The following is a 24,732-nucleotide window of genomic DNA, read 5'->3' on the forward strand; positions in this document are numbered from 1 at the left end:
CATCTGAAATTTTAAGCCAAAACAAATCATTCCTCCCTTTCTTCAGATATTTTGTTAGAATGACTATCCCTCTCTATGTAATGTTTGCCCAAGCCTTGCTACTAATTCTCCATTATCTCTATGGCCCAGCTTTATTTTTCAACATAGTCCTTCTCACCAATAACAATACTCAAATGATTCAAGAGTCAGTACAGCAAGGGCATCAACCAATGAGCAGACAATATAGAAAACTGGATCAGCCTCTGAATCATTATTATACATACTATTACCCTAACATGCTTCACATACCTGTGGGGTTTTCTACTGTTTTCATAACTGGAATGTAAATTCTAGGAAGGTAGGAACTGTAACACTGCTCTATCCATATCACATGGAGTATCAGTCACATACAAGTGCAAGATTAATTACTTGTTGAAATGAGTAATTGAGCAGTCTCTGTGTGCCTGTGTTAAAATTTTCTAACAGCTTACCAGAAATTTAAATAGGAATGTAGAAGGAGGAATGTAAGTCAGAGGTATGTGAGTCAGCATAGAATAAAGATGCCTATATAGCCATGCTCATTACAGCACTATTCACAATAGCCAAGACACAGAACCAACATAGCTGCTCATCCTCAAATGAAGAAAATGTGGGAGTTATACAATAGGGTATTATTCCACCATAAAGAAGAATAAAATGTCATCTAGAGGAAAAAGGATGGAACTAAAGATAATCATGTTGAGCAAAATAATCCAGACTCAATAAGATCAACACTGCCTGTTTTCTTATATATGGAGTTTCAGTGGCTCAAACCTGTAATCCTTCAAAAGGTACAGACCAGGAAGGTCACAGGTTAGAGGCAGTATAAGCAGAAAAGTCTCAAGATTTTGTCTCAATTAGCCAGCGAAATGCCAGAAATGCTTCAAGTGGTAGCTGATTTGCCTAGCATGAAGAACGAAGTTCAATCTCATTGTCACAGAATGAATAAAAGCCAGGGAAAAAAATAAGGGAATATTTGTGAAGAGGACTAGCAGGAGATAAGAGGATGAAAAGAGAGGATAAGGGGGAAAATATGATTAAAGAACACTGTATGCACATATGAAAAGGACATACTGAGGGCCATTTAAGGAAGCTTTTTCTTAAGTTAGAGGTAGGGGACAAGAGTGATAAAGTAGGTACACATAATCACAAAGTATATAAATGAATGGAAATGCACAATGAAACCCCTTTACACAATTAGTATATGCTTCGGACTAATTCTGCTACTGAAGGTCTAGGGGAAGAGGAGTTGTTCTAAGAAAATAAATACTAAAATGAAAAAAAAATTAAAGCCCTAATTTGAATTACATGCAAGGGCTTTTGAAACATTATATTCTCTTTTCTTGCAATAATGCAAAAGTTTTCCTAGGCTGGACATGGTAAAAATTAGTCTCATCTTATTTTGCTCAGAGGAAAAAAAATGAGCATTTTAATGAGGTAATAAGCAGCAAAGTGGCAGAAGAAATAGTAGTAACTACAATGGTCAAACTAAAGTATCTACAAACTTCCAAGCACAATTCAGTAATTACATTATCACTAACGCTCAGAACCACCAAAAAGCTACCTTAATTACACAAAGGAAACCAGATTGGAAAGGCTAAGCAACAATTCTCCTTATATACGTGCGAGTGAGGCAGTCTTCATTATTACAGACTATCTTAAGGAAGATAATAAGAAAAATAATCTCATTTGCTAAACTAAGGAACACAAGATTTTTCAATTATATTTTTACTATCTTTAATTCAAAGGAGTTACCATTCAACAAACAAGCAAAGAATTTAATTAGTGACTTAAAGATGAGATCCTTAGACCCCCGCCCCCCCCCAATCACAACAGTCCTTGACTATTGAGGCTAAATTACTCTGTGAGTCTTTAATTTTTTCCAAAATCTTGTCTTGTGATAAAAATTGCAAAATTAAATGTAAGATTCCATTCAATGCAAATCTTATAATTAAAAATGCCTTGCTGAGAGAGAAAGATGGCGCCGAGACAATAGGGAGGCACCCCGACTCGCACCAACTGAATAGCGAGCTGGGAACTCCAACACCCAACACTCCACCAAGAACCCAGCAAAACCAGCATCCAGAAGCAGTGGAGAAACGCAGGAAAACAAAAAGGAGCAAAAAAGAAGAACCGAAAACCTACACGGAGCCGGAGATTAATCGGGGCACCCTCCCCCCACCAGCCGGCCCTGGCCCAAACAGGGTCAGGCTGGGAAAGGGAAACCCGGCGATCGGCAGACAGGTTGCCAGGAGCGCAAAATCCATATAGCGGGAGACCCCACGGACACAAAGCAGGGTGCGGACCAAGACACACCCAGCAGCGACGAGAAGTTCGGGTCCACACCGGATTCGGACAAGGGAACCCAGCGCGGCAGAAAGAGGGAACGGGGGAGCCACCACGACACTTCGCCAACCCCTGAAGGGCCAACGGCGGTGCGGGACACACACACAAAGCAGCAAAAGTGAGTCCCCCATAATCCCTTCCCCCAACGGGAGACCCAAGCCCGACAAAGACGATATATCTCCCTCCCTCCCCCTCCCCACTCCCGTGGGAACAAAGATTCCCCAAATCAGGCGGGAAGCTCCCAGCAGGCACTGGGAAGCCAGTCTAGCAGGGGAAGGGCGGAACAGCCCCAAGCCCCCAAAGGTTCCTGAACTGGCAGAACCGGCCCCGTCCCCTTCCCAACAGGGGCCAGGGACGGCCGGCAGGGCAAGCCCCACCCGAGGCGCCTAGACCTTGCGGACTCTTACAACTAAAATCACAGGCGCTGGTGGGCAATACCAGCCCAGCAGGGTCACCTGAGCCTGATCTCGTTCCCCCTCCTCGAAGCGGAGGCGAGGTCTGAGGGTGCCAAGCCACACCCGGACAGTCGATCCCACTGGGCCCCACACATACTGCTTCCCCCCCCCAACGGACTCGCGGGAGGGCGCAAGCACAACCCAACAACCCAGGGCTCGCTCTGGGAGGCAGACCCCACTTAAGTGCCTGTTGTAGGGGACTCACAGTGCACAGGAGGGCGGGGCCCCGGCGAAAGCGCCCGCTCTGATAGGCGTGCCCTGCACTGGTGGGCGGGGCCACAGCGACAGCACCTGCTGACGCAGACACGCCTACACAGAAGGGAGGGAAGACCTACACAGACTTCCAGATGCGCAAATCACAAAGAAACATAACTCAGTTCATCAAAGGACAAGCCAACTCGCCAGCTCCAAAAAGCAGCACGACTGGAGAGGAGATGGAGAATAAAAAAGCAAATGAGGACATGTTAACAGGAATGATCGAAACCGTCAGAAATGAAATCAGAAAACAATTCCAGGAGTTTAGAGCGGAAATCTGGAAGGACACCCAGGAAGCCAAGAAAGAAATGGAAGCAAAACTGGATACAATGCAAGCCTCGTTTAAAGAAATGGAAGCAAAAATGGATACAATGCAAGCCGCCTTTAAAGAAAATCTCCACACCCTGAGAATTGAAATGCATGAAAAAATAGATTTAAAATACAACTCTTTAAAGGAAGAAATTTCCACGATCAGAGCTGATATGACAACCATGAATAGCTCTCTGACATCCATAAACTCCGCAATTGAAACCATAACACAAAGAGTGGACCATATGGAATCCAGAATCTCTCGCCTGGACGATGAAGCAGCTGACAACAACCAGAAAATGACCACACTCCAAGAAAAGGTGAAGCTTCAGGGAAGATTACTCCAGGAACTAATGGACAAAGACAAGAGATATAATCTGCGCATAATTGGAATAGAAGAAGGAGCCGAATATCAGAGCAGAGGGCTTAATCATGTTCTCAATAAAGTTATTGCAGAAAACTTCCCCAATCTCACAGGGGACCCCATCCAGGTAACCGAAGCCTATAGGACACCTGGCAGGCCAGACCCCAGGAAAACCACCCCAAGGCACATAATATTCAAGACTACAGACCTCAAGATTAAAGAGCAAATTCTGAATTCAGCCAAAGCGAAGAAGGAAACTTTTTTCAATGGGAAGAGGATTCGAATAACATCCGACTTATCCACACAAACTTACCAAGCTCGAAGTGAGTGGAAGAACACCATCCAAGTACTTCAGAATAACAATTTACAACCTCGGATCAAATATCCAGCGAAACTGGAGTTCACATTCGAAGGGAGAACCAGATCTTTCCACACCAAAGAGGAGCTAAAGGAGTATGTGAATAAAAAACCAGCCCTACAGCGAATATTAAGAGGGGAAGCCCACCCAACAGAGATCGTAAAAGACACACAGACAGATTCAGAAAGAAACTTCAATAGCCAAAGTCCAGCAGAAACACAAGCTCACTAAAGACAAGAAGAAAAAAAAAAAAACAACAGGAAAAAACAGCCCAACAAGAAAATGGAAGGAGAAAAAACACCCTTATCCTTGATCTCTTTAAATATAAATGGCTTAAACTCCCCGATCAAGAGGAGCAGACTGGCAGAATGGATCCGCAAGCAAAAAGTTGACATCTGTTGTCTACAAGAGACCCACCTTACAGCAAGGGACAAAAACAGGCTTCGAATGAAAGGATGGAGCAAGATCTACCAAGCAAATGCACCCACCAAAACGGCAGGTGTAGCCATCCTGATCTCAGACAAGCTGGATTTCTCTTTAAAGTCCACTCAAAAAGACAAAGAAGGACACTACATATTGATACAAGGAAAAATCCAGAATCAAGACATCACGGTGATAAATGTATACTCACCGAACAAAAGAGGCCCGACATATGTCAAGCAAATTCTCACAGAATTACAGAGCAAGATAGATGCAAACACAATCATAGTGGGTGACTTTAATACTCCTCTCTCTCCAAGAGACAGATCCAACACCCAGAGGATTAGTAAGGGAGCTGAGGACCTAAATAACACCATTGCCCAAATGGATCTAACAGACCTATATAGAACCTTCCACCCTACAGAGACCCAATACACCTTCTTTTCAGCAGCCCATGGATCATATTCCAAAATAGACCACGTCATAGCCCACACAAAGAACCTCAGCAAATACAAAAGAATTGACATCATCCCATGTATTATATCTGATCACAGTGGATTAAAGGTAACCCTCAACAACAAAGGATACCACAGAGCCTATACACACTCTTGGAGGCTAAACCCCACGCTGCTATCCAACACTTGGGCCACAGATCAAATTAAAGATGAAATCAACGAATTCATAAGCCACAATGACAAAGAAAACACATCACAAAGAAACCTATGGGACACAGCTAAGGCAGTACTGAGGGGCAAGATCATTGCACTCAGTACCCACATTAAAAGAATGGAAGCAGAGCAGGTGAATACCCTCACGATGAAACTAAAACAACTGGAGAAACAAGAAATGACAGAATCTAAAACGACTAGGAGGGGAGAGATTACAAAGATTAAAGAAGAGATAAATCTGATTGAAAATAGAAAGACCATTCAACAAATAAATAAGACTAAAAGCTGGTTCTTTGAGAAAATAAACAAAATTGACAGACCCCTTGCAAGACTCACAAAAAAAAGAAGAGAAGAGACTCATATTCGTAAAATCAGGGACTCCACAGGAAAAATTACAACAAATACACACGATATTCAAACAATCATAAGGAGCTATTTCCAAAACCTCTACTCAACAAAAAACAATAATTTTACAGAAATGGATCAATTCTTAGAGAAGTACAAACTGCCCAAACTGAACCAAGAAGAAATAAATCAACTAAATAAACCAATAACTTACGGTGAGATACAGGAGGTAATCAAGAACCTCCCTACTAAGAAAAGCCCAGGCCCAGATGGATTCACCAATGAATTCTACAAAACCTTTAGTGAGGAGCTAATTCCAATACTCCTCAAACTCTTCCGCGAAATAGAAACGGAGGGAAAAATCCCGAACTCATTCTACGAAGCTAATATCATACTCATCCCCAAACCAGGCAAAGATCCAACAAAAAAAGAGAACTACAGACCAATATCACTAATGAACACAGATGCAAAGCTCCTCAATAAAATATTAGCTAACAGGATCCAGAAAGTGATCAAGAATATCATACATCATGACCAAGTAGGCTTCATCCCTCAGTCACAAGGATGGTTCAACATCCGTAAATCAATCAATGTAATTCACCACATAAACAGAACTAAAATCAAGAATCACATTGTTATCTCAGTCGATGCCCAAAAAGCCTTTGACAAAATACAACATCCATACCTATTAAAAGCTTTGGAGAGAACAGGAATAGAGGGAACATTCCTCAAAACAATAAAAGCCATATACAACAGACCAACTGCTAATATCATATTAAATGGAGAGAAACTTAAATCATTCCCCCTAAACACAGGAACAAGACAAGGATGCCCACTCTCCCCACTTCTGTTCAACATAGTACTGGAATCCCTAGCCATAGCAATAAGGCAAGAGGAGGACATCAAAGGGATACACATCGGCAAGGAAGAAATCAAGTTATCCCTATTCGCAGACGACATGATCTTATATCTCAAGGACCCAAAAAACTCAGTACCCAAACTCCTACATCTAATAAACCAATTTGGCAAAGTAGCAGGATACAAAATCAATCCACAAAAGTCAGCAGCTTTTCTGTACACCAGCAATAGACAAACAGAAAAGGAAATTATGGAAACGATTCCATTTACAGTAGCCAAAAAAAGAATAAAGTACCTAGGGATCAACTTAACCAAGGACGTGACGGACCTATTCAATGAAAACTACAAAAATCTAATAAGGGAAATCAAAGAAGACACAAGGAGATGGAAAGACCTCCCATGCTCATGGGTAGGCAGAATCAATATAGTGAAAATGGCCATACTGCCCAAATTGTTATACAAATTCAATGCAATACCTATCAAAATCCCAGCCACATTCTTCACTGAAATAGAGAAACCAATCCATAAATTCATATGGAACAGCAAAAAACCTAGAATAGCCAAAGCAATTCTAGGCAAAAAACATAGTGCAGGAGGTATCACCATACCAGACTTCAAGCTCTACTACAAGGCCATCATAACAAAAACAGCATGGTATTGGTATAAAAACAGATCGGAAGACCAGTGGATTAGAATTGAAGACCCAGAAATAAAACCGCACTCTTACAGCCAACTGATATTCGACAAAGGAGCTAAAGACATACAATGGAATAAACATAGCCTCTTCAACTACTGGTGCTGGGAGAACTGGGCAGCCATATGCAGAAAACTCAAAGTAGACCCAAGCCTATCACCATGCACCAAGATCAACTCAAAATGGATCAAGGACCTCAACATCAGACCTGAATCCTTGAAACTACTGAAGGACAGAGTAGGAAAGACACTAGAACTTATAGGCACAGGAGGGAACTTCCTGAATAGAGTCCCAGGCGCACAACAAATAGGGGAAAGACTCAACAAATGGGACTACTACAAATTAAAAAGTTTCTGCACAGCTAAGGTCATAGCCACCAAAATAGAAAGACAGCCAACGATATGGGAAAGGATATTTACCAGCACAGCAACAGACAAAGGCCTGATATCTGTCATCTACAGAGAACTCAAAAAACTAAGCCACTCCAAGCCCAATAAACCTATTAGGAAATGGGCAAAAGAGCTAAAGAGAGACTTCACAAGAGAAGATATAAAAATGGCAAAGAAACACATGAGGAAATGCTCAACATCCCTGCTAGTAAAGGAAATGCAAATAAAAACAACCCTGAGATACCACCTCACCCCAGTTAGAATGGCCTATACTCTGAACTCAGGAAACAACAAATGCTGGAGGGGCTGTGGGGAAAGAGGAACCCTTCTCCATTGTTGGTGGGAGTGCAAATTAGTACAGCCACTTTGGAGAACAGTATGGAGGTTTCTCAAAAAGCTCAATATAGACCTACCCTATGACCCAGCCATACCACTCCTAGGCATCTATCCTAAACAGCAAAACCCAAGATATCAAAAGGACATTTGTACTTCCATGTTTATCGCAGCACAATTCACAATAGCCAAAATTTGGAAACAACCCAGATGCCCCTCCACAGATGAATGGATCCAAAAAATATGGTACTTATACACAATGGAATACTACATAGCGATTAGGAATGGTGAAATATTGTTATTTGCAGGGAAATGGTCAGAACTCGAACAAATAATGTTGAGTGAGACAAGCCTAGAACACAGAAAACAAAGGGGCATGATCTCCCTGATATATGACTGTTAACAAAGGGAGATGGAGAGACAGTAGAGACCAAGTCTGTGATCACTGTATATGTGCTTGATACATTGTATACTGCATATGGGTCTACCTGACCTAGACAAGGGATGGGAAAACAGGTTGTAAGATACCACAAGAAATGTACACAATGCCCTACTATGTAACTGCACCCTCTTTGCACAGCACCTTGTAAAAAAAAAAATTTATGTTCAATTGATAATAAAAAAAAATTAAAAAAAAAAATGCCTTGCTAATAATTTATTCTTGATATTATGACCACAATTTGAGATGATAATGTGTCCCATTCTCTAACTCCCTCTCCAACAATGATTTGTGATATGCATTCCCTCTAATAGATATTATCAAAACTTTTGGCCAAAATTTTATTATGAATTACTGATTGCTTGATTTTTTTTTCACTTGTTCCACATGTAAATTGCAAATCAAGACTATTGTACCAGGAGAGGACAACCAGGTGAAGATTAAAATTGCATTTCCAGAAGAGAAATTGGGGGAAAGTAAGAAGAGACTGGAAGACAGTGTGATGAAATAAGAAGCAGAAGGAAAGTAGCAGCTCTGTACAGCTGGCAGTATAGTCAGGCCTTGACCATCATGGAGCAAGTGGGGGGAGGTAGAGAGGGGGGTGATGCATGTTACCAGAGGCAGCCAAGGAACCACAAAGAAAAACAGGTTCAGCCACACATGGGACTGATTCTGCTAACTCTGTCCCTGTGTTCCTGGTATACCTGACATGACTTGGAAAGAGTCAAGTTTCAATATTTGTGGGTTTCCTGACCATACTGTTTTCCCATTAGGTTCATTACTAAAACAGCCTTTCACAACATCAGTTACTACTTTAAAATTGTCTCCATACAACCATCTCATCTGGATTATGTCTTTCCCTTTAGCCCCCTCTCCTGTTTCTTTGACACAGAAAAATATTACAAATTGTAATCATGTTCTAACAGTGAGAGGAGCAACAGTGACTCAAAGAGTTAAGAGAAGAATAAAAGTCACTGCGTTGAGACACTGAATCCTGATTGTGTCACCAAGACAATATTCAGTGTAGAGAAAACCACCATGTATGTATGAGTTCCAGCATTCTTCTCCATGCTTTGATGGAAGAAATTATTTTTAAACAACTGCAAACAGACCACTAAAAGTAGTTGCCAAAAGCTTAATTGCCATTTTTATGGAGAAAACAATGGTATCCATGAAAAATTAATATTAAGTGATAAACATTTGCTAATAATACTTTGAACTTGGTTTTTTATTTTGAGTTTTTATTTAGATTAATAACTTACTGTGATAACAATGACAGTTCTGAAGGACTAAAAAAGAAATTGAACTTCAACACCAAGTAAATTCATTAAAAAATAGAAGAATTATTCTAAATAATATTTTTCCCTGTAATAGTGATTCCAAATGATTTGCCCAGGACCAGTCAGTACAAATTCTGGTTACCATATTTAATCATGATTTCTGAGATATGTCAAAACATCAAAGAGCTATCATCACAAGTAATGTGCTAGGAGAATAGAACTGGTGCCAAAAAGTTTAAAGACCTAATTTGTACTGTGTCCTATCTAGTTACTGTTAGCTTTGAAGAATAATAGGACTTCAGCTCTATGCATTTAATTTGGGACCCAGATACTTGCAGACAAAGGGCAGTAGCAGATTCTATAGAACTGTATTTCATAGTCTCTGAATGGAAGTTTTGTTTTTTTTCCTCCACAAGAACATGGACTGGTCACCAGATGTGTAGCCCATATGGCACATGAACACAAGGATGCTGAGACAATGGCTAATATGCTCACCAGGCAGGAGTAGTCACCCTGACATGACAGACAAATGTTTGCTTCTATTGACTTTCTGGGGGGGAGGGGGAAATCACTTTATTTTTAAACCTAGAATTATGGAACAGCCACTCATTGTCTCCAAACATTTTTTGTTTGTTCGAACAGAAATTTATCCAAGTAGTTTATAACTTGGTCTGAATCTGTCCTTTTCACATAAAATATGTTAGAGATAAAAGAAAGAAAACTGAATCGAGAACAGAGTACATGATATCTTTGGTGAAGAGTTCAAATCCATCTGTTTAAACTTTTAAGGATCTGTACAGTAAATCAGTCACTAAACCTTGCATACTCAATTTCTAGGTTATATTTGGAATTGTTTTCCTTCCTCCTCTTTCTCTACCAACATGTGGCTTACATTCACATTTAAACACACTGAGAGAACCAAAGCATGCCAGGTATCATCAGAACTGTGTTCTTGCCCATCTTCTGTCCACTACTGTGCAGATCTTCCCACCCTCGCTCACTCAAAATTTGCCTTTCTTCACAGTGAAAGTGTCAACTGCTCATGGAAACCCTGTTTGGCTTGCCTAGGCAAAATTTTATCTTTTTAATATCTTTTAAAATGAGTCACTACAAATATATACTATCTATCTATCTATCTATCTATCTATCTATCTATCTATCTATTACTACTGGGATATCAGGGTTTTGTGCCTGCCAGGCAAGTGCTGTACCACTAAGCCACATCACAGCCCTATACCTACCAATTGTGTGTGTGTGTGTGTGTGTGTGCATGTGTGTGTGTACAGGCAAGTGTGTGTTGGTCCTGGAGTTTTAACTCAGGGTCTGGGCACTGTCCTTGAGTTTTTTTGCTCAAGGCTAGAACTCTACCACTTGAGCCACAGCTCTTTTTCTGGCCTTTTCATGGTTAATTAGAGATAAGAGTGTCAAGTACTTTCCTGCCCAGGCTGGCTTCAAACCTCAATCCTCAAATCTCAGCCTCCTAAGTAACTAAGATTTTGGGTGTAAGCCAACAGCACTCCACTTGCATTTTTATTCTAATGCAAAAGAAATAAAAGCAATACTTATTGATAGCTTGAATTTATGCATAGCTCAATGTTACTACCATATTAACTATTTTATGCTAATCTCATTCTAAAGACAATACACTAAGAGCTCTTAAAATGTATAAAAACAATACATATGCATTATACAAATCATGCATTTGTAATACAGGCACTGGAGAAACAGAAAGGAAATAAAAATCATTCTATTCAAGTAAGATAGGAAAAAGAAGGTCACAAATTTTTCCTTCCATTTAGGAAGTAGTCTAATTTTTTGCCCTTAATTCTGGTCAATAATTGTTCTGGGACCTTGAAAGCCAGGTTGTAGAAATTCTTGTAGTCTCCACCAGCTCCCTCAGAAAATTTCTCTGAAAGGCCTGTCTTCCAATTAAGAATTCTGACCACCCTGCCCCTGCCTTGCAGGAGAGACCACAAGCAGACCCTACAGCCAGATACTTATTTCTGCCTCCAACCAAGCCCAGTTATATAGCCCAAGACATCTTGTGTCTACCAGTGAATACCATTGAGTAACCTCAACAGATATCATGTGGTACCAAATTCTTGCCTTATAAAATCATGGACAATAATAAAGTAGTTGATGTAAGTACTAAGTTTTGCATATGCATTTGCATGAAGCAATAGATTAAAATGAAGAACTACTCACATAAATCATTTTGATATATTTTATAATATTATCACCCTGATTCTCCTTTTCTCCCTCCTCTCCTGCCTCTCATCTTCCTTTTTCTTTTTTTCATCCCCTTTCGCCTCTTCTCCTTCTCCTTCTTACCCCTATAGTAAGCCGCATCCAATGAATTTCAGGCATATTTTTATAACTAGAAAAGGTGGATACTTTTCATATGCTTAATAGCCAGTATTATATCTTCATGTATAAAATCACTACTGCACACCCCTACCCCCCCTTTATGAGATGCAGTCTTATAAGTACCACATGCTAACCAATTGCACCACTGGAGCTCCATGAAATGCAATCATTACTGTTTTGCTCAGTTTGGTTTCAAACTTCTGGCCTCAAGAATTCCTCTCCCTCAGCTTCCTAAGTAGATGGGACTACAAGCACAAGCCACCACTCCTAGCTTGCTTACGCTTTTTGACAGTTGTTCCCATGCAATGATTAAACATTATTCATGTTCATGAGGTTTTATATATATATGTGTGTGTGTGTGTATACATATATACACACATATATAATGTGTGTGAATGACATGTTATATATATATATATATATCTTTGTATTTATGGTAAATACCTTTTCTATTTTGTTTGCATTTTGTTTTTACACTAAACAAAACAATTCATTCAAAACAGAAAAATAATGATTATCTCATCACTACATGCACTAATTAATAAAAACGAATATTCTGTTATTTTATAAAACCATAATAATGATTTAAAGAAAAACAATTGAGTTTATAAGAGGAGAAATAACTTCATGTGTCAGGGTGAGATCCAGTGTGAGATTTTTCTCCTGGAATAGACATTTTAGCAATTTTGTTTTGTTCATTTAAGAATTCAAAATTATGTGCTTTTGCATATTTATTAAGGAAGACTCTTCTTAAAAAAAAGATGGCGTGCCAGGTACCCATGGCTCACACCTGTAATCCTAATGACTCAGGAAGCTTAGATCTGAGAATTGTGGTTCGAAGCCAGCCTGGGCAGAAAACTCCATGAGATTCTTATCTCCAGTAAACAACTCAAGAAAGCCGGAAGTGGTGCTGTGACTCAAATGGTAGAGCACTTGCTCTGAGCACAAGAAGCTCAGGGACAGCACCCGGGCTGAGTTCAAGCCCCAGGACGGGCAAAAAAAAAAAAAAAGATGATGTAACCAGTATGTAATTGACCAGCTGTGGATTTATTTTTCTACACAGATGTAAAATGACCTAAGTTACTCAAGAAGCATTTTCATAATGTTTGTAAAATGACACAGCAATGCTAGACTGCAAGTTATCAGCTAGCACTGCTGCACTGTGTAGCACTTAGCAAAGAAAGTGCACAGGGTGCTATGTAAGGTCCTCCTAAAGCACATGTGTCTATAGGAGATCTGTTATCATTCAGCTGTCATCATGTCGAGTGCCAACACACTCTGGAGAGCGAATGACAGGCAGACTGAACAGCCTCTACTCAGCACTTTTCCACTGCTGTTGTCAGTCCCTTGACCTGGAAAAAAGAATAGGAGTAACAGACAGAATGCCAAGGCAGAGCCAGCCAGGTGTTCAGATAGGCCATGCTCAGGAACCCTAGTGTTCCCAGCTTAAATATTTCCTGAAATATTTCTTTAAGTTCTGAAGATCAGCAACACTTGGCCAAAGCAAAACAAAGTACCTCAGTAAACAATTCAGCCTATGTAGCCCCTTTGAGAGTAGGAAAACAAGGGAGAAATATACCCATGGATCTAATCCCATTGTTCATCTAGCATTACATAGCATTAATGTTAAGTTAATGTCAAATACCATCTGAATCTTGTCAGTATTCTAGATACTCAGCCAGCAGAGCCATTAAATCTCCTTCAGAAAACCATACCTTTAGATTATACCTAAGGTCTATAAATGGATATAAACAAGATTTGGGGGGCTGGGGATATGGCCTAGTGGCAAGAGAGCTTGCCTCGTATACATGAGGCCCTGGGTTCGATTCCCCAGCACCACATATACAGAAAACGGCCAGAAGTGGCGCTGTGGCTCAAGTGGCAGAGTGCTAGCCTTGAGCAAAAGGAAGCCAGGGACAGTGCTCAGGCCCTGAGTCCAAGGCCCAGGACTGGCCAAAAAAAAAAAAAAAAAAAAGATTTGGTTTCTTCAGGGGTAATTATGTCCAAAATATTCAATGTAAAAATTATTTTTAAATTAAATTATTATTAAAATGTTCTATTATTTCCTTTCATTCTTAAAAATCCAGATGTTTAGGGGCATAGCTCAGTGGTAGAATGTCTGTCTATCATGTAGAAGTCTATATAGGTTCAGCCCCCAGCACCACTAAAAAAGAAGAGAAGAAATCTAGATTTTTTTTTAAAGAAAAAAGAGTCTCAATAATCACTGGGTTAGCCTGTCGGGTACAAAGAGCCAAAGGAGTGGCTCAGAATGTAAATTTCAATGAAGAGAAACATAAGCCACTTTTTTCCCTTATGGTCAAGCAAACTAGAATGGCTGTACTTTCTTTGGTGTTCATCAAATGAAGTCCTACCACATGCACCTTCAGCTGCTGGCATGAAGTTTATACTTGTACATTTTTGGTTGACTTACAATATGCTAAGAACCAAAATTGTTAGCCTTGAATACTTTGACTAGTTACTAACTCTGGTTTCCAGCTGAAATAACATATGATGTCACTGATTGGAAGGCAAGCCCAGCTTAAACCCAAGAGCTTACACCATGTGTATATTGGACTCTCCCTTTCTAATCAGGTGCTTAGCACAAAGTCATCTAATTCCTAATCTTGCAATGTGCCCACCCTAGCAAAAGGAACAGAAGTTAATAGGTATGTTTTCTGTTCTCTCTTCTGTCTCTACTGCTCTTTCTCTTCCTCTCTTCCTCTCTCTCTCATCATTTGAAAATAATACCTTTGCTGGGCGCAGGTGCCTATAATCCTTGCTATTCAAGAGGCTGAGTTCTGAGGATCATGGCTCAAAGCCAGCCAGGGCAGGAAAGACCATGAGATTCTTATCTCCAATTAACTACCAGGAAACCAGGAGTGGCTCTGTGGCTCAGAGCTCAGGGACAGTACCCAGGCCCAGAGTTCAACACAGACAAACAACAGACAAAAAATAGACAAAAACAGGCAAAACAAAAACAGACAAAAAAAAAACAAAACACCCCACAATACTTTCATGTACTGGGAGAGGAGAACAATGTTAAAGTAAAATATTATGCAAGAAAAAGTGAAAACAAGATGATACAAATTCTTATACAGAAATAGGTTAGACTTCACAAGGTTCAGTTAAATGCTAAGGAGCAAAACAGGATAAAACTAACTTAAATAACAAAACTATATATCATTCATCAATAAAAATATATTAGTGGGAAAAATTGCATTTCAGTGATTCTAGTGCTCATAGAAGACATATCCATCTAAATGCATATAAATTATGCATTTTATTAGTGGGTTACATAGATGCTTGTGTTTTGAAATGTTTTATTCTCACATCTTAAAACATACATTAGAGAAAGTAAACAGTCATTCTGATGCCTTCACCTAGGCCAAAAACTCCAGCCACACAAAGCAGCACACATAGACAGGCATAGCTTCAGCATCAAACCTCTAACCTTTAACCTGGCTCTGAAACTTGCACTATTGCAAGATTTCATTTAAAATTTGACTGGTCAGAATCTAGGACTTATTTTCTCACAGAGGCAGTACAATTAATGTAGTAGTCCCCAAGTACTCACCCATCTAAAAAATCCTATTTGATCCATACCTATAAGGAAAGCAAATAGTACCAGTGTACTGACATCTAGTCCACATTACAAAATAAGTTGTATGCACACCCAAGTAACCATGTGTGGTTCATCTTTCTAACTTCACTGTCCAGAGACAGCATGTGCTCAAGAGATAATTATTAAATGGGATGAAACAGAATACTTTCTTTGGGAAAAGGCTTTTTAGCTTTTTTCCTTCTACTATTTGGAAGTGACACTTGTCTTGGTAAACAAAATGACAAACAATACAAAATGCTAGAGACCTCTGGAGAGGTAAGAAAGTGATAGAGAGATTTGTATTTCTGAGAAATAGTAAAGTTTATTAATTATAAAAAAGTGCAGCCCCTACCCAGATATTTGGGGCAGAGATTCTGTCACCAAAAGTCTTATATAACAAGAGTCTGGCCTGAAGAACCAGTATTCTAGGCTACTCTGATCTCACGGGGAAGCTGAGTACTTACTTAATGCCTAATATTCTTCATCAGGGAATTTTTTTCAATAAACTTCTTTGGAAAATTGAAAGTTAATATTGCACTAAGACTAGTAAATCTTCATACACTATGAAGATGCACAGATATGATATATATAGAGATCAGACTAGGGATGAACTATCATGATTGTGAGCCAAGCAATCTTGGTATCATGGGACTGAGAATTCAAAAGCCTCCTAACTACCCATCCCAGGCAGACCCTGAGTGGGACAGACCTCCGACGAAGGCACGGGACAGAATAACTACTCCCTGCAGCCAGATGGCTCTAAAGAAAAGTGGAGAGACCAATGCTGGTGGGTCACACCTGCAATCCTAGCTACCCATGAGGCTGATATCTGAGGTCTAAGGCTCGAAGCCAGCCAGGGCAGGAATGCCCATGAAACTCTTATCTCCAATAAACTACCAAAAAACTGGAAGTGGAGGTGTGGCTCAAATCATAGAGGGCCAGCTTTGATTGACAAAACAAAGGAACTGCACACAGGCCCTGAGTTCAAGCCCCAATACTGGTGCACATACATGCATGCATGCACCCACATGCGAGCGTGCGCACGCACACACACACACACACACACACACACACACACACACACAGAGTAGAGAAGGAAGCAGCAGTTTCCACTTAGGAGAGGAGATATCCTGGGAAGTGGGGTAGAGCATGCAGTGCCATGGGGCAAGGTCTCTCCCAAAATAAAGAAAAGCAGAGGTGAGCCATTTGACTAAGCTCATTTTCCATCCCAAAGCTACCAACCAGATAAAACACTACTGTCACATGACAAAAGTAGAAATCAGAGAGAGTCCAAGAATGCAAGTTACAAAACCCTTTCTCTTGGAAATCACAGAAGAGATTTAGTTTGCTCTGATGCTTGCCTCTGCATTTACTTTTTGACGTAGACTTATGAAAAGCATGTTCCACAGTTTTTCTTCGCAGAAAAAAAATCCTACCGAAATTTCTTCCTTCCTCATCTATAAACAGCTCCCAGGTCTGCTGACGTAGGGGATCATCATCTCTTCTTCCTCTTTCCTCATTTAGTATTGGAATAGTATCATCATCGATATACTTGCAAGTGACCTCACAGACTAGTGTTGAGTAACTAGAGATACCATACAGACAAACAGACTGATGGAAACTTCTTCCCAGAAAAGCCCAACCCTAATTATTATGAAAGGGCTAAAACAAGACATTAAGAAACAGAACTTGGGGCTGGGAATATGGCTTAGTGGCAAGAGTGCTTGACTTGTATACATGAAGCCCTGGGTTCAAATCCCCAGCACCACATATATAAAAAACGACTAGAAGTGGTGCTGTGGCTCAAGTGGCAGAGTGCTAGCCTTGAGCAAAGAGAAGCCAGGGACAGTGCTCAGGCCCTGAGTCCGAGGCCCAGGACTGGCAAAAAAAAAAAAAAAAAAAAAAGAAACAGAACTTCTCCAGGGGATGATAAAGTGAGGAACAGTGCTACAATGAGCCATTGTATACCCAGGCCCAGCCATATGGTTAAGGAGGAAATAAAATCATTAGAGAACTCAGAAGGTAAAATCTACCAATTTGCTAAAGAACTAATAGACATTCTAGTATTTAGTTTAGGTAAATTTACTGTAGTTTCCTTTTTAAAGAGTTAATCTCAATTTTAAGATATTAAAAGCTATTTCAAAACTATTTTGGCAACTAAAAATGGCATTGTATTTCTCATTGCAAAGGCAAATACAATTTACAACTAAAGCAATATTATGCCTGGCTAATCTTAAATAGTTTTGTAACTCTTTTATCTTTCATTTAAAACCCATTTCCAAGTTAGATTTTTTAATGTAAAATATAAATTCTGCCTAAGTAACTAGAAATGGTGGGTACATAGATATTTAGAAAGAATTTGTGTTAAGAAATACAAACACAGCTGCTTCCTTTACTTCATAGTTCACTAGCATCTTATAACCACAGTAAATTATATTACCCTCAATAAGAGCTTCTCTCTATGACCATTAGCATAAAACATCAACTATACATTGCAAATTTGGGGAAAAATATTGTCAAGTATTTTCAAACAGTAAAAATTTAAAAATACCCAGAAGAAGTAAAAATGGCCAAAAGACACTGAAAGAAATGCTCACCATCTCTGGCAATAAAGGAAATGTAAATCAAAACAACACTGAGAATCCATCTCACTCCAGTTGGAATGGCCATCATCAAGAATACCAACAACAGATGCTGGCAGGGATGCAGGGGAAAAAAGAAACCCTAATACTCTGTTGGTAAGAATGTAAACTTGCTCAGCCACTCTGGAAAGCAGTAGGAGAGTCCTCAAAAGACTAAACGTAACTACTCCATGATCCAGCAATACCACACTGGGGCATTTATCTGAAAGATTATGAATCAGAATACAGTAAAGCCACTTGCACAACCACATGCATTGCTTCACTATTCACCACAGGCAAGGTATGTAAATAGCTCAGACACCCCTCAATGGAAAAATTGATCAAGAAAACATAGTATATATACACAAAGGAATTTTACTTCTCCATTAGGACAAATATTACATCATTTGCAAAGAAACTGATGGACCTGGAAAATATTATGTAAGTGCAGGCCCAGAGAGATAAAGCATGAGTCTTTTCTCACATATGTGAAAACTAGAATTTGTAAATGTACAAATAAACACACATGGAATTTTAGGCAAGTGGGCACAAGTGTATTAACTGAAGTATTATATTTAAAGGGGAGGATTCATACAGTGGAATTTCTTAGAAAACATCACAGTACAATAAAATGAATATGAGGAAACTGGCACTTGAAATTGAGAGCTGGGTGCCAGTGGCTCATACTTGTAATCTTAGCTACTCAAAAGTCTGAGCTCTAAGGACCAAAGTTCAAAGTCAGCCCAAGCAGGAAAGTCTATGAGACTCTTACTTCCAATTAACTACCAGAAAACTGGAAATGGCACTGTGGCTCAAAGTGGTAGGGTGATAGCCTTGAGAGACGAAGCTCAGAGACAATGCCCAACAAAAGAAAGGTATCAGAGAGTAGTCAAGTAGAGGAAGGTAGATGAATAAAGAAAGAGAAGAATGCAATCAAAATACTCAATGTATAATCTATGAAATTAAGAAAATTGAGGGGAGGAGTAAATTTTGGAGGTATGAGGGAGAATGATGAAAGGGGTGACATCTCTCAGGATGCATTTTACTCATTAATTGATTTGCTGAATAGTAATGCCTTTGTATAACTAAAGATAATAAAATATAATTTAAAAAATAAATAAATTTCAAGTGATACTTTGAAAAAACTTAAAATATAGCAACACATTTCTAAGTGGTAGACTCCTTTTTCTCAATAAATTTTGAGCTAGGAAACAAAATCTATTGGAGAATATATTAAAGGTACTACTCACCTAAAATAAGTTGACATTTGAGAGATATTTTGCCAGCTGAAAGTATAATAACAACAACCTCTTATTGATTCCCTTTATTGATGATTATTTCACTACCATTAAATAATTACCATTTACTATATATTAAACACCAAAAAGTTATGTACACATATAATCATACTCAATCTTGACAACCATTCTATGAGGTTGATACTTTATACATATCTAGAAGAGGACAAACTTACTTGCTATATTATTTTTTTTTAAAAAGGAGCTCTTCATCGAACCAAAGTAAACAAATGTGTACTCTCATTTTAAAACACAAAGCTACAGTAGCAGGAAGTTTTGGTGATTGTAGGTAACAATAATGTGCTATACATTTCAAAAAGCTACAAAAAAGGATTTTCAAAGTTTTCATCATAAAAAAATGATAAATGTTTGAGGAGAAAAACATGCTTTCCCTGATTTCAACATTACACAGTGTGTAACTGTATCAAAACATCACACTACCCTATTGATATGTATAATTTGTTTTAATTTTTCAGCTAAAATAAACTCAAGTGACTAAAAAATTAGTACAAATGCTTTCACTGTAAACTCAAAAACAATTTAATGTTAAAGCAAAAAAGGAAAACTGCTCTGTGAACATGTTCAGTAATAGCATCATATACTTATTCTTGTTCAGGTTAAGCTGGGTTGTTTTAAAAAACAAAAAACACAGAAACAATTATTTGATAATTAGTACCCAAAGCCTAAAACACTACCGATGACAATAAGATGACGATAAGATGGAGATAAGAGAACGAAAGAAAGAGTACAGAAGACACTGTGTCTTTTACACTGTGTATTTTACAATGTATTCACTATAGCTGGGCTCCGATGGCTCACACTTGTAATCCTAGCTACTCAGGAGGCTGAAATCTGTGGATCGCAGTTCAAAGCCAGATTGGGCAGGAAAATCCCTGTGAGATTCTTATTTCCAATTAACCACTCAAAAACTGGAAGTGGCTTGGTGGCTCAGCACTGGCCTTGAGCATAAAGAGGCTCAGGGACAGTACCCAGGCCCTGAGTTCAAGCCCCACTGATGGGGGAAAATGTACTCACTGATTGTAAGAACTCATTTTTCCAAAAAAGGTTCTCTCTTGAGCATATAATATTCTCTTTCTTTTTTTGCCAGTCCTAGGGCCTGAACTCAGTTCTTGAGCACTGTCCCTGGCTTCTCTTTGCTCAAGGCTTGCACTCTACCATTTGAGCCACAGCACCACTTCTGGATTTTTCTATATATGTGGTGCTGAGGAATTGAACCCAGAGTTTAATGTATGTGAAGCAAGCACTCTACCAACTCGGCCATATTCCCAGACCAATAGTCTCTTTCTTAATTAAATTCCTAAATTGGTTATGGAAGAGAAAGAGTCCTGAAGATAAATTTGCCCTTGACTTTTTAAAATGTATTCACTGCTAGTGAGTACTAGTTTTTCCCAAATAAGATCTCTCTTGAATATATAATATTCTCTTTCATTATTGAATTCCTAAGTTGGCCACTTCTGTAGCATAACTCAAACATAAGTCTTACAAACAGTTCTGTTGCTGATTCTACTGTTCTGTCTTCAGAACCACTAACTGACAAATTAGCAGTAAGTAGAAGAAATGGCCTAACCTCTTTGAAATGTACATTTCTAAGGCCAATTTGCTTTTCTTAAACAAGACCATCTATAATGGAACTTAGGCAATAAAGTCAACATTGAGGTTTCAATGATGGAGGCCTAGTAGAAGGTGGTGGAAATGAGTCTCCAAAGAAACAAACAATTCTCAGCACTGGCTGAGAATTCTCAGTGGTACTCAAACCCTTGGGAAAAGCTAAACGCCCTTATGCTGAAAATAAACTCAAATGCTCTACTTTCTAACCAAGATCTGTAAAAGGGACAGCCGACCACATATTATAACATACTACACTAATGGATGAGTGTATACTATATAAAATAAGCACATTCATAAAGAGTCATCATAAAGTTCAATTTATAAGTTTGCATATGCTAAAACACTAACTTGTAAAGACCCAGGAATGATTGAGAACACAGTGCTAAACCAGAGTGATTTGCAAGTATAATCAAAGTAGAGTTGTTATTTTTTTAACATTTACTTCTTTTTCCCTTTCGGTGAAGAAACCACACCAAATATCATCACAATGAATAGTCTAAGATTCTAAATATGCAATGAAAGATTACAATTATATGATGGCTTAGAAACCTCTAATCAGTTGGCAGTTTTTTATTCCTATGACAAAATCTCAGCTTGGTCATGTCTGGGAACATTTTGATTTAATTTTTTTAATTGGTCATGGGGTTTGAACTCCAGGCTTAGGCACTGTCCCTAAGCTATTCTCCTCAAAGCTAACACTCTATTACTTAAGCCACAGTGCCACTTTGTGTTTTTTAGTGGTTAATTGGAGATAAGAGTCTCACAAGCTTTCCTGCCTGGGATGGCTTTGAACTGCAATTCACAGATCTCACCTCCTGAGTAGCCAGGATGCCAGGCATGAACCACCAGCACCAGGCACTTTGACTTAATTTTGAAGCTTAAGGCTTATCTTACTGGACATCCAAGTGTGGCAGCACCAGAGACAGGAGATTTGTCCACATCAAAGGACATTGTGATCATGAATTAGAGTAGGTTCTCAGGGCAAAGAAGATGCCCATAGGTACAGGCAACAGCAGCTCAGAGTGTACTACTAGAGCTATAGATGGGCAAGGAGGTCATCTGTAGCTTGGCTTCAGGAGGTCCCAGTGCAGGTTATTAGGACTGAAGCATGGTGAAGAAGTTGTTCATGTCTCTAGCTGGTAGGGAGGACATCCAGGGAGAGATTCAGAAAGAAGGAGGAAGGCAACATCAGTCACACGTGCATTGTCTGATTGGGGTTGAGGCATGAGAAGAAGAGTACCCAGGCAGGAGGCAAAGGAAGGGATAACCCAATGTGAGTCAGAGTCAGAGCAAAATGAAAAGGATATGGCATGGGCAAACTTCAATGGAGCATCACAGTGTGAATGACAATGTATTGAAGTATCACAAAGAGCCCTGGGGCAGCAGTGCTAAGGGAAGCTTGGTTACATATGGGAGATTTATTAATTAATTAAAGACACTGAGAATAAAGGGAGACAATAACAGAAGGAATTCACAACCACAGAAAGGGAGAAACTTGTGGCATTAGATTAAAAGTATGATATTGGTATGGATTCATGGTTTCTAATAAAGACAAAGACCAAGAAATAAATGGATGAATGAATCCTTAGTTGAGTTAGACATTTGTAAGGGAAATAAACTTTTTTTTTTCTAATCCTAGGGCTTGAACTCAGGGCCCAAGCACTATCTCTGAGCCAACTGAGCCACAGAGCCACTTTTGGCTTTTTCTGAATGGTTTATTAGAGATAAGTGCCCAGGCTGCCCTCAAGCCACAATCGGCAGATCTCAGCTTCCTGGATAGCATTACAGACATGAGCCACCAGTGCCTTGCTGGAAAATATTTTTATGGGAAAAATGTGGCACTGATCATAAAAATCCTCACCCTATAATTCTAAAAAAATATGAAAATTGGGGAGTAGGAATGTGGCTTAGTGGTATAGTGCTTGCCTAGCATGCATGAAACCCTGGGTTCAATTCCTCAGTACCACATACACAGAAAAAGCTGGAAATGGTGCTGTGGATCAAGTGGTAGAGTGCTAGCCTTGAGCAAAAGAGCTCAGGGTCAGTACCCAGGCCCTGAGTTCAAGCCCCAGGACTGGCAAAAAAAAAAAAATAGCCCAAAAATATGAAAATTGAAGTTCACTTCCCTTCATCTTTTGCTAAGCCTCATTTTAAGGCACATGCTGTATGTTGTTTAAGAATCAGACACTAGGGGGGCGCTGGGAATATGGCCTAGTGGCAAGAGCGCTTGCCTCCTACACATGAAGCTCTGGGTTCGATTCCCTAGCACCACATATATGCAAAACGGCCAGAAGGGGCACTGTGGCGCAGGTGGCTGAGTGCTAGCCTTGAGCAGGAAGAAGCCAGGGACAGTGCTCAGGCCCTGAGTCCAAGGCCCAGGACTGGCCAAAAAAAAAAATCAGACACTAGGTAGTATCTGATGAAATGCAAATAGAATAAGTATTTTACAAGAAAGTTTGCAAAGATCAAATAAAGATGCCATAAAGATCAAGAAAAATCCAAATAGGTCTATCTGGCTTTCTAATAAATTCCTGATTCTCCTTCTCATTTAATAAAATCCAAATGGCACAACACGGAAATAAAGTTTTCAGAAGCTAATCAAATGCTCAAAAATCAGTCTTAATATTGAGAAACTAAAGATGTGGCTGCCAAAAAAATTTAAACAAGTACAAAAACAGCACTAGGATTTTAATTTGGAGATACTTAAAGAATTCAACACAGAGTACATCAACAATGTAATTTATTACTAGGTCTGTAGACGATATCGAAGGTTTTCTCTGGAAGTCAAAACTTTCATTAATAAATATCCCAACCAGCTCCCATAGCAACATACCTGGAGGAGAAGTCTTTCAAATGCCAGAAAGTTGTCCCATTTGGCAGTCAGTGGGTGTTTCAAAGTTTGAACTGTGGCCAGCCCAAGCTGTAGGATCCCACAATGATTCACTAGAGCTTTAAGGTTGTTCTTGAAGAGTTGAATATAGGATGTGAGCTGCCCTGGCGTGACTCTCCCTAGAGAAATATAACAATTTATCAGTGTACACTCTCTGGGAGTTGTGAAAATCAGGAAAAGAATGCAATGAAAGATTTCACTGTCTTGTGTGTGCACAAAACTTCAGTGCTGACCAACCTTTCATAAGATGCTATAATCTTACCAACAACATAGTGACAACAGTGAAGTCCATACTGCCCTTGCATTTTGTAAGTAAGGAAGCTGTTGAAGGACCTAACCAAGGTTATATTGCTGGTGGAATTTATTTTGTAACCTTATTTTGGGTACCAGTACTGGGACTTCAACTCAGGGCCTGAACACTGTTCCTGAGTTTTTTGACTCAAGGCTAGTGCTCTACCACTTGAGCCACAACTCCATTTCCAGCTTTTTGGTGGCTAATTGAAAATAACAGTCTCATGGACTTTCCTGCCCAGGTTGGTTTCCAACTACAATCTTTAGAACCCAGCATCATGAGTAAATAGAATTATAGATGTGAGCCACTGGCACCCAGTGAGAATTCATTTTATAATTTTATAATACTCCATAAGCAAGTTGTCAAATAAAATCAAGTGACAAAAAGTAGGTAAGGTTATATATGTATACATAAAATAAGAAGAGAGATTTTTAAGATTTATAGATAAAACTTCACTCACTGATAGAACTTATAAAACTCACTTCAAAAGTGATGCACATACC

The 24,732-nt window shown here is 39.3% G+C and overlaps 1 protein-coding gene across 1 annotated transcript in view; it reads right to left on the reverse strand.

Moving 5' to 3' along the window:
- The window catches only part of Scfd2 (sec1 family domain containing 2), a 304,249-nt gene that overhangs the window by 256,642 nt on the left and 22,875 nt on the right, over nt 1-24,732 (reverse strand). Inside the window, exon 4 of the mRNA XM_048364323.1 lies at nt 23,881-24,056. Coding sequence (XP_048220280.1) covers nt 23,881-24,056 — 176 coding nt within the window. The remainder of the gene's footprint in view (nt 1-23,880; nt 24,057-24,732) is intronic.

This window comes from Perognathus longimembris, chromosome 16 (assembly GCF_023159225.1).
Source record: "Perognathus longimembris pacificus isolate PPM17 chromosome 16, ASM2315922v1, whole genome shotgun sequence".
Lineage (NCBI taxonomy): Eukaryota > Metazoa > Chordata > Mammalia > Rodentia > Heteromyidae > Perognathus > Perognathus longimembris.